This window comes from Pleuronectes platessa, chromosome 16 (assembly GCF_947347685.1).
Source record: "Pleuronectes platessa chromosome 16, fPlePla1.1, whole genome shotgun sequence".
NCBI classification, from domain to species: domain Eukaryota; kingdom Metazoa; phylum Chordata; class Actinopteri; order Pleuronectiformes; family Pleuronectidae; genus Pleuronectes; species Pleuronectes platessa.
In genome coordinates, this window is record NC_070641.1 from 22,754,510 (window position 1) to 22,767,858 (window position 13,349).

The 13,349-nt window shown below is 46.0% G+C and overlaps 2 protein-coding genes across 2 annotated transcripts; one reads left to right on the plus strand and one right to left on the minus strand.

Annotated features, from left to right (window-relative positions):
• Positions 1–1,014: 1,014 nt before the first annotated feature.
• LOC128459136 (zinc finger protein Gfi-1b) lies at positions 1,015–3,961 on the plus strand. The gene is made up of 6 exons (XM_053444239.1): positions 1,015–1,253; positions 1,845–2,098; positions 2,310–2,449; positions 3,216–3,338; positions 3,497–3,662; positions 3,765–3,961. Exons 1-6 carry the CDS (start codon positions 1,177–1,179, stop codon positions 3,959–3,961), a joined length of 957 nt encoding a protein of 318 aa, XP_053300214.1. The 5' UTR covers positions 1,015–1,176.
• A 1,778-nt stretch (positions 3,962–5,739) lies between these two features.
• Positions 5,740–12,968, minus strand: engl (endoglin, like). The gene is made up of 17 exons (XM_053443348.1): positions 12,763–12,968; positions 12,147–12,250; positions 11,663–11,835; positions 11,149–11,286; positions 10,882–11,056; positions 10,624–10,795; positions 10,395–10,539; positions 9,748–9,940; positions 9,378–9,544; positions 9,139–9,294; positions 8,299–8,382; positions 7,927–8,184; positions 7,346–7,807; positions 6,810–6,954; positions 6,635–6,736; positions 6,360–6,484; positions 5,740–6,244 (listed from the first exon to the last, which is right to left on the minus strand). The coding sequence occupies exons 2-16, from the start codon at positions 12,211–12,213 to the stop codon at positions 6,372–6,374; spliced, it is 2,550 nt and encodes an 849-aa protein (XP_053299323.1). The 5' UTR covers positions 12,214–12,250; positions 12,763–12,968; the 3' UTR covers positions 5,740–6,244; positions 6,360–6,371.
• Between the last annotated feature and the right edge of the window lie 381 nt (positions 12,969–13,349).

The window sequence follows — 13,349 nt, forward strand, 5'->3', positions numbered from 1 at the left end:
ATACGATCCCATGAAATGTCGAAGCAGCTAATTATTATCAAATAACTACAATTTATGTTCTATCGTATGTTCTAAGTTGTTGTCACATCTTGTTATTACTTCAGAGTTTTGTGTTTTATGGTTTACGTAGAGGGATAATTACTTCAAACAAAATAATATGGAGTTTTTAATGACAGATTTTGAATGGCTGCAGTTAGAATTCATGTCTTTTTTTTACTGATTCTGTGTTTTGTTTGATGTTTTAGGATTAAAATCGGTTCCTGATCTCAATAAAGGCTGAAGATGATTTATCAGTAGCTTCCGGTGTGTTGATAGTTAATAAAATATTAATTTATACATAGTTAGAAGGAAAGGGGACAATGTGAGTTTGTTATTACATACAATCTATTAAATCATCTACAGATTGGTGGTAAAGGTTTTAAAGGACCATTACGTGATTAAATACTTTTTTCTGTCGACACTCGAAGTTTAGGGAAGTCACAAATGATCACAACTCTGGGTCCTGTTTTCTTTACAAGTTACTGAATACTTGCAGTTAAATTTTTTCACAATACAAATTAATTCTTGATTCAAATAATTCTAGATTTTTTATTTTCATAAGAACTGGTAATTATAAGAAATACTATAAAAAAATCTATCATTTAAACTATTTTAAAAGAACATAGATGACTGAACAGTTAATATGTAGAATTATAAAATATTTGTATTATCAAACTCTACTCTTGACTTAAGATTTATATCTTCCTTCCTACCATTTGTATTTTAAATAAAACTCAGTTGATATGATTATTTTCAGCCTCTTCCTGGTTAAAAGTTCGACATGGTTGTAATTTAGAGTTTGAGGTGAATGTGGTGTAAAGGTCTCTCACAGATGCAGATGTGTAGGATGCTTGGTGCCACGTGAAATTCAAAATTTCCGAATGATGCTCTCTGTGTGTGTATGTGTGTGTCCACCTACACAGGCAGTCACCAGAGGAGTGAACACAGCAGTGACACAGGCATTTTCATCTCTCACTCAATAACCTGAATATCGGTGATGTGACACTTTTATTCAAAGTGGGTCCCGAACCGAAAATATAGTAGTCGACCATTTATCTCCTCCCATGCCTCAGGTCCCACAATCCTCAGCACCCGCTCGAAATCAAATCAAATCTCTTTGTGTCATGTCATCAGTCGATGGGTGTGAGAAAGAGAAAAGAGGAAAGAGGACGTGGTCGGCAGCAAAGACCCAAGAAACACTCAGCGACACCGAGGTAAGAGCAGCAGGGCAGCTGGAACCCAACTGGTTATCATTATTACATTCAATATATAACTCTTCATTGTCTTATTTAACTAAAACGTGGGAATTTGTCTTTACTTTAACTTGAAAAGGAGATTAATAAATTAATCATCTTAATCTGTAAGAAAGTCTGAGATACATTTGGAGAAATGTAGCTTTTCATCTGAAGCGTAGTTCTCTCAATTCCTCTCGTATATTTAATTTATTTTCTTGATGATTTAATCTAATTTAATCTAATTTAAATACTAAAAAACTTAATAGATACTTTATTGACTCACTGGCAATCTGGAAACAAAGATTTTAAATAATTATGCTGCTGCTCTAATCTGATTGTTTAGAAGCAGTTGAGTTGACAGCCCCACATCAGGGTGGTCCTCAGTGAAACCCCCAGTCTGCAGGTGTCAGGCTGCATTGGTTCAGGAAACCTCAAGCTTTGGCATCGTAACTGAACGTGAACCTGCAGGTGTGTGGAGCTCAGTGATCTGCATGAGAGACGCTCGGGCTCCTGCAGGTTTCTGTTCTCTGGAGGGTTTTCACCTCGTCTCCCGTCGCTCCCTCTCTCCAGTCGCCCTCCTGCGATGCCGCGGTCCTTCCTCGTCAGGAGCAAACGGACTCATGTCCCCGGCTCGTACAGGGACAGACAGCACCCCCGGTCCCACACTGATGATCAGGCCCTGCAGCAGGGGGGGGGACAGGACAGGGGGCGTCCTGCCAGTCCCTCCACCTCAGGGGTCACAGACTTGGTGCCTGAAGCTTCCCCGGTGGATGAGATGGAAGTCCAGTTCAACAGTGGCTCCACACACGATTCTTCTGCTGCAGGTACCAGACAATCTCCTTTACAAGGTTTATTATATTGATATTTATCTGAGACCACAGTAAGTGTGCAGTTATGTTGATTGGAGGACAGAGGCCACGAGTTATCTGAGGAATCAGTTTAGTAAATAAGAGTGCAACTTTAAATCCAGGATTCAGTCTTTTACACTAAATATCACACAGAGAAAAAATATTTTTTTATCGTGTCTTATTCCAGCAAGAGACGCCGCTCGTCCCGTCTCCATGTGGCCGTCCGAGAGAGAGAGGGAGCTGGAGAAACTGGTCTTCATGCTCCTCAACCACACGTCCCACGTTGACCTGAAATCCCCGGTCAGCCAGTGTCCTCTCTGTGAGAAGGTAGGACTCCATCACATGTCCCCACTCACTCCGTCTTCATCCACTCAAACCTCAACAGCTACAAATTAAATCTATCAGAGAGTTGTGTTCAAATGGAGGACAAGTGCAAATGTGTGTGTTTTAACAAGATACAGAAATAAAAAAGTTTAATAAAAGTTAAATCTAGCTCCATTTACATTGCTGAAGTGTTTGTATTGATAAATCTTACATATTTTCTTTGTGTTTTTAATGACTCTTTGTCTCAGTCCTATGCAATGTATTTCAGATTTAATATAAATTTAATATATGTAACCGTCCTGCCTGATTCACGATGGAATTTTAAAAGCAAACTTTAAAAACATTTAAATAAATTTTGATTGTAAATTGATCTCAGCCTAATTTAAGTGAAAACAAAGCAGTTATCACTTGAATGTGTTAAATCAAGACGTGTGACCACAGCATGTTGAAAAATATATAAAATATTGTATATTTTTATAAAATATAAAACAAATATGAGAAGTTGTAGTTGAAAATGAAAATAAATCTAAATATTCTCCATGTTCCTCTTAAGTTTTGGATATCCCTCTGATTCTGAACTGATCGACGTGTTTTCTACGTCCACATTAAAAAATAAAGTTGATAATGTTTGTGTTGTGTCGCTAGTTAACTCTACTGCCCCCATGAGGCCAAACAATAACTTATTACCGCTTCGAACAAACAATATATTTGAATATTTGCTTTTTTATACAACAAATATTAAACTGTTTATTTCCTTTTTTCTCTTCAGCCTCTTTCAGAATTTCACCTTCGCAACATTTTCTCCTTCCCGCTGACGACATCCCCCATGACCTCTGACCTGAGCCGCGTGCCCTTTGGCTTCACTGCACTCGGCAGCTATGGTCGAGCGAAGGTACAATAAGAGAGAGAGAGAGAGAGAGAGAGAGAGAGAGAGAGAGAGAGAGAGAGAGAGAGAGAGAATGATCCATGTTTGTTATAATTTTTTGTGAAAACAATGTCTAAGTGTGTGTCTTTGTGTGTGTGTGTGTGTGTGTGTGTGTGAATATCCAGGAGCGTAGCTTTGGCTGCAAGGTGTGCGGCAAAGTGTTCAAGCGCTCGTCCACCCTGTCCACGCACCTCCTCATCCACTCGGACACGCGCCCCTACCCGTGCCAGTACTGTGGGAAACGCTTCCACCAGAAGTCCGACATGAAGAAACACACCTTCATTCACACGGGTGAGTCAACGCAACGGCAGACACACACACACACACACACAACAACAACACAAACAGCGACACACACCAGCTAACGTCCCCCTGGTCCTCCTCCTCCTGCAGGGGAGAAGCCGCACGTGTGCAAGGTGTGCGGTAAAGGCTTCAGCCAGAGCTCCAACCTCATCACCCACAGCAGGAAGCACAGCAGCCAGCAGCCGTTCAGCTGCGGCCGCTGCAGCAGCAGCTTCCAGCGCAGGGTGGACCTGCAGCGCCACCAGGAGGCGCAGTGCTGCTATGAGAACATGTACAGCCTGAGCTGAGGGGCAGTGGCTGGTGGAGAGGAGACTGTAAATAATATCTCTATCATTTATGAACTGTAGAAGCCATGATAACACACTGACTGGGAGAATGTGCACGATTAAAAAATGTTCAATTAAAACTGCTCTGGTTTGTGTAACTTCTTTAAATCTGAGCTTTTCTACGGCTCTTGCTCGAAAACTACATGACAATAATAAGAAGAGTTTAAAACACAGAGTCTATATGAATAATCTGGGTTTATATTTATAAAAGAAAGATTTCATGTCCGTCTACAAAACTGTAAATTGATATTGAATATCCCTATGAATGAATATGATTGACCAGCGTATCATCTGTTCATCTCTCAAACCAATTTGTGCCAAAGAAATTCCCTGAAGATGATTTTAAGATTGTGACAGGCGTGATGTTACAGTGACCTTTGACCTTTGACCTTTGACCACCACCTCTTAGCTTGTCATTGAGTCCATGTGATGGACGGACGGGGGGGACAGCATGAAAAGGACGTGCCGTAGATATGACGACATGTCCCAGGAGACTCATAACTCATAATTTGATTATTTCCCAGTATGTTTCTTGGCAACAGAGTTTTTAGATCAAATGCCATCCAGTGTAATTTGCAGAAACAATTTTCCTCTCAAAGTTTTGCAAGAGCGATTGTGTGTGTGTGTGTCTCTGTGTGTGTGTGTGTGTGTGTCTGTGATAAACGGCAGCCGGGCTCCAAACAGAGTTCACTAATGACGACTGTTCAGACTGATGCTCAGAACAAGAGGCTTATTTAAAAAAATATATTTGGATGTGACCTCACAGATTAAATATGCACTGATCAGGATTTGGGGCTTGAATGAGAAAATCACACTTTGAGCATCTTTCTGCTACTTTTTATTTTGAAAAGGCCAAATCGTAATTTACCATAAACACAAATGCATTCATATATTTAGTTTGAACCACAACAGATGAACCTCCTTTGCTTCACTGGGGTCGTGTGATTAGAGGGTGAAAGACAAAGTGGATTCACGGCTCAGCTCAAAACCTTTTATTTGACACAACAACACAAAGACACAAAAGGTTTTGATTTTCCAGCTGATTCACGGTTACAACACAAATATTTCAAAAGAACTCTTGACACAGTCACCTCCCGAGTCCTGTGAGTGTTCCTCCTCTGAAGCTGGTGACTCTGTGGTTTGTGTTAGAATCGAGTGTTGCTGCAGGTAAACTCCCCCCCCACCCCCCCACCCCCCCCGCTCGCTTCCACTCTCTAAATGACTGGCTGCAGAAAGGCGTCTTTCAGCGTCGCACAACGTTTCACTCTGAATACAACACTTGACTTGTCACGAAGCTGCGGTGACTCAGTTCTACGGGATGGTTTCGGTCGTTGTGTGTCTGTGCTGCACAGCGATGAACACACTCTCCCCAGCAGAGCTGCACAGACACACTGTTCACACCTCTGTCCCAGTCCCCCCCCCACTCCTCCTCCGACTCGCAGGAGGAAAACCTGAGACGGAAATAAAAGAATCAAACTGCTCCGAGCTGCAGTATCTGGTTCATCGGGGGGGGGGGGGGGGGGGGGAATCTGCAGGTGCACGACCCGCGCTGATAGATTTTTCTGGAGCCGTTTGTTGTGCACGTGACCACAACTGTTTATTTTAATGCACAGCTTTAACATCCTGGTGGCAGATATTGTTTAGTTTCACTCTGCAAGCTGATGTGTGGAGTTTAAAGAAGCAGCAGATTTGATTGTGACAGAAACTTTACAAGCATTTAGAACATTTAACCAACAACACAATGTTTTTTTGTTTTACTCAAAACTCAATTCAGCAACCGAGTGACAAAATATAAACATACACAAGATAATAACCAGATACAACAACAACCAAGTCATTAGGAACATTACGTATTGCACATCAAATACTTTTAAGTAACAGTTTCATAACAAACACACCAGTAAGACATGTAAACATAAACTGGTTTGAATGAAGCGTCACTAAAATGCCTCCATCTCCAGTTTCATACTCAAAAGGTTTTGTTGCAACAAAGATTTCTAAAGAGCGTCTGTCGGGTGAAATGTGAAAATTCAAAAACTGAAAGTGTTCGGTGCAGTTTGACGTTTGGCCTCCAGGTTCCTGCTCGTCAACTTTAAAACCAATAACCTGCTTGAGAAACCAGTGAAATATTTGACCCTCCTTGATCTCACCAGTGTCCAGGAACCCTTCTTCTTCATCTTGGTTCAGTCCATCTCCTGTGTCCTCCTCTTCCTCTTCAGTTGGGTCCATCTCTCCTTCTTCTTCCTAATCCCACAGAGCACAGGTCCTCACTCCATCATCCTACCTTTCAAGCTCTTTGGGCTGTTAAATCATGATGAATATTGTAATAAGATATGACAGATGTGATGCAGCTTCTCACCAGATCTCACCTCTACACGGAGCTGGAGGACTGATCGGAGAGCAGCGGTGGATTCCAGGTGTTGTGGCCTCCGGGAGTCTGGTCTATTAATAGACCTTCTCCTCCAAGTGAGGTCGGACCTTTGGCTTCAGTAAACACACAAAAGTGAAGTATCATGTATATTATTCATGTATCTGTGGACTTGAGGATGAGATAAATTCCTGTGCCACAGTTTTAATAAATAAGTTGTGTGGGTTCAGTCACTACATGAATCAGAAGGAAGTTGATTCCATTACCAGTATAGTTGTAGATGCACCACAGCCCCCCCATCAGGCTGACCCCCATCACAAAGGCTGCAAACACGACGCCCATCACTGGTCCCGTCTGCACCACAGAGTCTACACAGGGTGGGAGTCTGTTAACCATCTGAGCAGGGACAAGGAGGACAGACTCAACCTGGAGGACACTCACTTCTGTCCTGGGGCCCCGGACTCGCCACGGGGGACACACTCAGTCTCTTGGTCCTCGGGCCAGCAGGGGGCCTCAGCTGCTTGGGGACCAGCGAGCTGATGGACTGGGTGACGACCATCGGCCGGGACAAGGTCCTGATCTCACACTGAGCAGGAGGAGAGAGGGGGTTAATGGATTCTGGGGCCACAACACCAGTTGCACCAGTTGCAGGGATGGACTGGGAAAGGGCCACATTTTAAGGGATCAGGGGTCGGATCCAGATTTTTTCACTTTGCTTTAACATTTCGATATTGGACGTTTTTACAATTATTCGTGGTTTTCTCTGAGAATAAATAATGGATCTTTCTGAATAAAATCCTATTTAGAGGACTGATATTAATGAATCAATAAAAATCCAGATCTACTGAATATAAAAGAGGTTTCATGAGGCGGGGGTTGTTCCCCCTGGTGGAGGTTCTCGTTGCTCTTTCTGCATTCGATAGGAATCTTGATCCTGTGATTGTTTTGTGAAATAAGTGTGCGATGTGTTTGTGTACCTGGTGTTTGTGGGACTTGGACACCAGAGCAGGAATAGGCAGTCCGTCCTGACACGCCCTCTCAGCCGGTTCCTTCACAGCTTCCCCCCTGGTGGAGTCGGAGCTGCACATGTTCAGGCTGCAGTGGAGGAACTGAATGGAGTCGTTGTGAACCGGTCGCAGGATGAAGCTGAACCTCAGCGGCCGGGTCTCCTCCTCTGATCCCAGGTCACTGCCGCTCTCCTCCCACCTCCCCGGAGCTTCTCTCCTCCGTCTCTCCTCTAGTTCACCTGCATCGCCCTCTTCCTCCTCCTCCTCCTCCTCCTCTTCATCTGCTGCCTCTGCGCTGAGGGTCAGCGAGGGGTCGGAGGAGCAGCCCTCTCTGATGATGGTCCAGAAAGGGGATTTCTTGGGGTCCGACAGAGGAGAGATGATACACGACTTCACCTCCACAGCGTCTGGGAGGGGCCCTTCAGCTGAGATCTGCAGAACGACAAACATCAGAACACGGACGAAGATTTCCCCTGATGTTGTGAACGCAGCTGAACCGTATTAGTGTCTGAAAACAGCTTGTGATGGTTGTAACTCGAACACTGACCAACCTCCACATACACGCGATGGCCTGCCGTCACCACACAGGGGCCGATCCGCTTCTGATCGTTAACCTCGGTGACAAAAAGTCTCAGAATCAGCACCGGCCCAGGTCTGTGTCTGGGGACCGGGAGGTGGCCCCGAGCTGGATCCGGCCCTGCTGGTTCCCCCGGTGCCCAGTGGACGAGTCCGGCTTGAGGAGTGTTCACCTCCTCGACTCCGACTCCAGCCGGACCTGCGACACTGGGACCAGCAGCCAGACAGCTGAACTGAGGAGAAACACAGGACATCAGATGCTGAAAAACATAGAATCAAGAATAATAGAGATGTTTATGACGTTTATGAGGCAGATCTACACTCAAACATGCACAGGGATGTCTCACGTGGATGCCCAGTGGACCTTTGGACTTCCTCTCCGTGTCATTGAGGGCAACAAGCGTCTGAGGTTGGTCCCTCCACAGAATCATCTGGGCAGACATGAGGGGAAAGGATTCATCATGTGGAATCAATATGGAAATATGTTCAGATTAAAGGTTAAAATGAAAAGCAGTGTTCTCTATTACACCTGAATGGACAAAGTTCAGATACTTTGTTCCTGTACTTGGATATTTCCAGGTATCTGTACTCTACTTGAGTATTTGTTCTACTTTCTGCTCCTCACATTTTCAAAACAAGCTCGTTACTTTTGTTTTAATGTATTTTATCAGTTTGTTTTGATTTTGCATCCTCGAGTGCCGGCTGGTGTTTCATCACATCCACCTCTCGCCTCGGTCCTTTCTACACTTTGCTTTTTCTCTGAATCCTTCCTCTAATTTTCTTTCCTCTAACTCACTTGATTTGCTTTGTGCTGCCTCGTGTATTCAGGCCCGAGTGGAGCAGAGTGACGGTCGTGATGACCTGGGTCACAGGTCTCCACCCGGGTAACTTCCACTCAGCACAGTTTTAAGTGTCCATTAACTACTGGACGGATTTCCACTTAGCTTGGTGGAAAGAGGTGGAGACAGAGAAGAACTGTTTTCCAACATATTCACGATATTTACTGGGTATATTTCATGGATCTAAATGAAATAAATATGTAGACAACTAAATTCTATGAGTGAGCAGCTTGATTAACTTTATGGAGACAGTTGGGCCTCGGTGGAGGTTTGAGGTCGACCTAGTAGTAAGAGATAGAAAGTACTATGAGCCCGATGCTGTGTTTGTGCTCAAAGATCTGCTCTCACCATGTTCGTGTACTGCACCCCTCTGGGCCGTCCCAGGAACAGACCCTCAGTCCCACAGGAAATGACTGGGAACACCAACAGGAAATGACTCCCGTTGGACTGAGCCTGGCACGTCGGGTCCTGCAGAGTCACGGCTGCCACGGGGACGGACAAGGTCTGAAAGCACAGAGCTAACGTCAGAGCTTCAAACCCATAAGTCACTAATCAAAAGCACTGAAACTGATCCTGAGTGAGAGGACCTGCAGGATGCGTCGGTCCACGGTCACACTGAGGCGTCCGTCCTCACACTGCACCGTGAAACTCTCTCGTCCTCCTGCTCCGTCTCCACCGTTCAGCCACTGCCTCAGCCTGCGCTCCTCGGCCCAGGGAGGCCTCACTGCCAGGGGAGGCCTCCCTGCGAGGACGTCTGTGGACGCAGAGACACGCAGAGACAACAAACACTTCACTACCCTTCGTCCAACATGCACTGTATCTGTGCATGTTGGACATATTCTGCTCTCGTGTCTCACAGGGGACAAAAGGGAATCTGAAGGAAAGTGGGTTAGAACACAAATGATCAGTTGACTCACACTGTGACAGACACAAGAGACACACAACAGGGGTTCTGACCTGTCCCGCCCCCGGCCAGCTGGACCACGAAGCGATTGGCCAGGTCGGCCTCGGTGTACGAGGTCACATGGGTGTAGCCGCTCTCATTGGCCCAGACGAGAAGGTCGGACACGGTGGACAGGTCAGAGGTCAGGGTGCTGGACAGGGTCAGGTCCGGCTCAGGGGGGAACGGTGGGGACACACTGTTGGACGACTGGGGAGAGACACAGAGGACGGACAATAACATGATGAGTGACATGTAGAAGACATCAGTGCATGTCTGCAACTGTCTGGTGATGATCTCAGGGCAAATATAAGTTTAATCTTTAAAATGGGTCATGAGCACAATTTTTAAAACAGTCCTTCCTCAAACAGGAGAGTTCCCGAACCAGGAAGTAAATGTCTGATTTGTTGGGAACTATTTTAAAACATGGGTTTATGATCATGTGTTTAACTCCCAGCAGCAGGACCGGGTCTAAGGGACTGAGACAAACAAACTGTCATGAAGGAACTCGTCACCCAGTGAAAGAAAGAGGCTCAAGATGTGTCTTAATAAATTGAGTTTATGGCACAAAGGAATAATCAGGATGTGTTAGTATCACACCAGCCAGTAGCTAGTTAAACTATATTTTGTTTCTGTAATATGATTTTAAAGATGTGATCCCTACATGAACGGAGATGTGACCCCGGACACCACGAGCAGTGATGGCCCAGTGGACGGGCACCGAGCTGCTGAGGACCAGCACAATGTCCTGCGCCCTGGTGTTGGCCACCGGGGGCACCAGCGAGACGACCACCTCCACCTGCAGAGACCTGGAGGACACGAGGAGAGGACACGAGATGGAACTTTATATTTTTCCCGGTCATGGTCACACGCAGGAAGCTGCAGGTTCTCACCCACAGAGTCCTGATCCTGCCGAGTGGAGCTTGATCACGTGGACCGCAGGGTTGATGCCGGCGGCTGGAGGCTGGGAGCAGCCCTGCACCTCCTGGGGCTGCAGGTCAGAGGTCAGGTAGTTGGGCGAGAGGAACGTGGACTGGAGCTGGCACACGGGAGGTAAAGTTGGATCTGTGACACGCACACGAGGGCAAAGGAGGTTAATGGTCACATTTAAGACTTCCACTGCAGGTGTGTTCCCAGTGATGGTGGCTCACCCTCTCCCAGTCGGATGTAGACCCGGTTCCCGTGTGTCGTGTGCGTTAGAGAGGACAGGTTGCCGTGGTGTGTCAGGGCCCAGCGGTGCAGCGCCGCCGGACGAAACGGTAACGGATGTACCACGTGGACGAGCAGATGCAGCGCGTGGGACTGAACGCTGGAGTTGGAGGACACCTAGCAGACGAGGACAAGCAGGATCTGAAGACTCTAACTGAACAGCAGCTGATAGCAGAGACAACAGGGTCAGGAACAGGAAGGACACTGACCTGCACGTGGACAGGCAGATCGGGGGGGAGAGTCTCGGCCTCCAGCCACCAGCTGACTGGCAGCTTGGAGCTGAGCAGCAGGTGCAGGGTTCTGACAGGTGACGGAGACAGAGACAACGGCTTCAGCAGCACCGTCACCTGAAAACACCAGAGAGAGGGACGAGCAGTGCACTGGTGAAGCTCTAAACCAGTTTGAAAACACATCTATGCACAGAACATAGGTCAGATGAGGACATTTAACTGGTTATTTAACTGGGTCCACAGCAGAATGTACTGGTTTCTTCTCACTGACAATGCCTCCAGAACTGAAGCCAAAACAAACATCTCTGACACAAACCATCTTCCACATTGGGAGAGGGTTTGGAGTGCAGTGGGTTTTCGACCAATTGGAAGTCAGTCTCAGCTGTCAATCATGATGTTTGACCTCGTTTTGTAGCATCACATAACTAATTAAATCCAAACTCACTTGAAAAGCCCGTCAGCCTGTTGCTCTTTCTGGACTCTGGCTCGTTACCTTGTTTTCAGGGCTGTTGGTCGACCTCCTCACTGAAACCACGTGAGTCTCCTTGTCTCCTCGCTCTCGAGCAGCACAACCTGGACCCGCCTCAAAGGTCTCCAGCAGACCCTGGACAGGGTGCAGCGCCCCCACCGGGCCGGCCGAGGAGCAGCGCAGCTCTGCAGCCTGAGCTGAGGAGGAAACAGCAGAGGGTTCATGAAACATCAGCTGCTGTGTTCCTCTGTGCAACACAACCAGATACAAGTGGAGTTTAGGATCTGCTTCAAGATAGAGACACAAACATGTGTGTGTTCACTTTCTCCTCCTCTGTCTGAGCTGCATGTTGCACAACAGTCTGATGGGAGCAGACTAATCCCTGCCCGAGGGCACCGAGCAGATCTTTGTAATATGTTTCCACTTTCGTTCTGACATTTTGAAACTGGTCTTCTTCCCTCTTGAAACAGACTCCTCGCTTTTCTTAAATGATCAAACTGGTGTTGACCTGATGTTCTGGTCCAGAGCAGAAGCAGACAGCACAGAGTCCGACCAGTCGCTGACATCATGACCATCCCAGCACCAGACCCGACGTGAGAGGATCCACTGCAGCTGTGAGACAGACACACTATCAGAACATCACCTCTTTAGATATCAGCTCATATTTTTATATATTCTATTACAATAGTTATTTATAGGTTAATCAGGTAGTTAAACATACTTTTTTTAAAGGAATTAGTTGAGATTGAAGCTGGAAAAAGAAACAAATAGATGTAATGTTAATAAACAAATGTATTCATAAAGAAAAGATTATGACATAAACAATCCAAACAATAACATCCACAGTGTTGTAAGTCAGAAAGCATCTGTCTCATTAACTATGAAAATAACTAATAAATATATAGAATTCCAACTGAGGTAAATCATGCAACATGATATATTTACAGCCTATTGAAATAAGACATGCATAAAGAAACAGAAGGCAACTTATTCAACCATAAAGTACATAATCGTTATAAGTGTTATCTGTATAATTACATAAATGTTGAGCAGAGAGTTTCCTCTGGTTCACACGAGTGTAGATTTATCTGTGTGGAGATCATCTGAGGACACATTGAACTCACCTCAGAGGAAACTCGCTGCTCCAGCTGTGGCTCCAGACTCAAAACCCAACATCACTTCCTAAGCTCTCTCACACGCACCAACACGCACCAACACGCACCGTGATCATCCTGAACCACGCAGAGAGAAACACGTAACCCTCCTCTGCGCGTCCCCTCCATCCAGTGGTGAGAGTTTTTCCTTTAAATTCACTTTTACGCACGGAGCGGCTGCGGGGGGAGGAGGTGGGGGTGGCGTGGGGGGGGAGTTAAGGGGCAATTAAAAGGGGCGGGGGGAGGGACTGCGGGATGGTGTGACAGAGTGGAGAGAGAGCGGAGGAATAAAAGACTCTGGAAACGTCTTCTAACGTAGATGGCTGCAGGCGTAGGAGGAGGGATGGAGGAGGAGGAGGAGGGTGGAGCTCAGGGGTTTGACTGACTGGAGAAATGAGGATGAAGATGAAGATCATCATCATCTTCATCATCTCCATGTTTGTGCCCTTGAGTTTATATGCAACAGATGAGACATGAAGAAAAACCAATAAAACCAAGTCACAAAGGGTTTTTCTCATTTTAAATCTGCAGGAATTTTTTGGTCCTTGTGGAGCAGA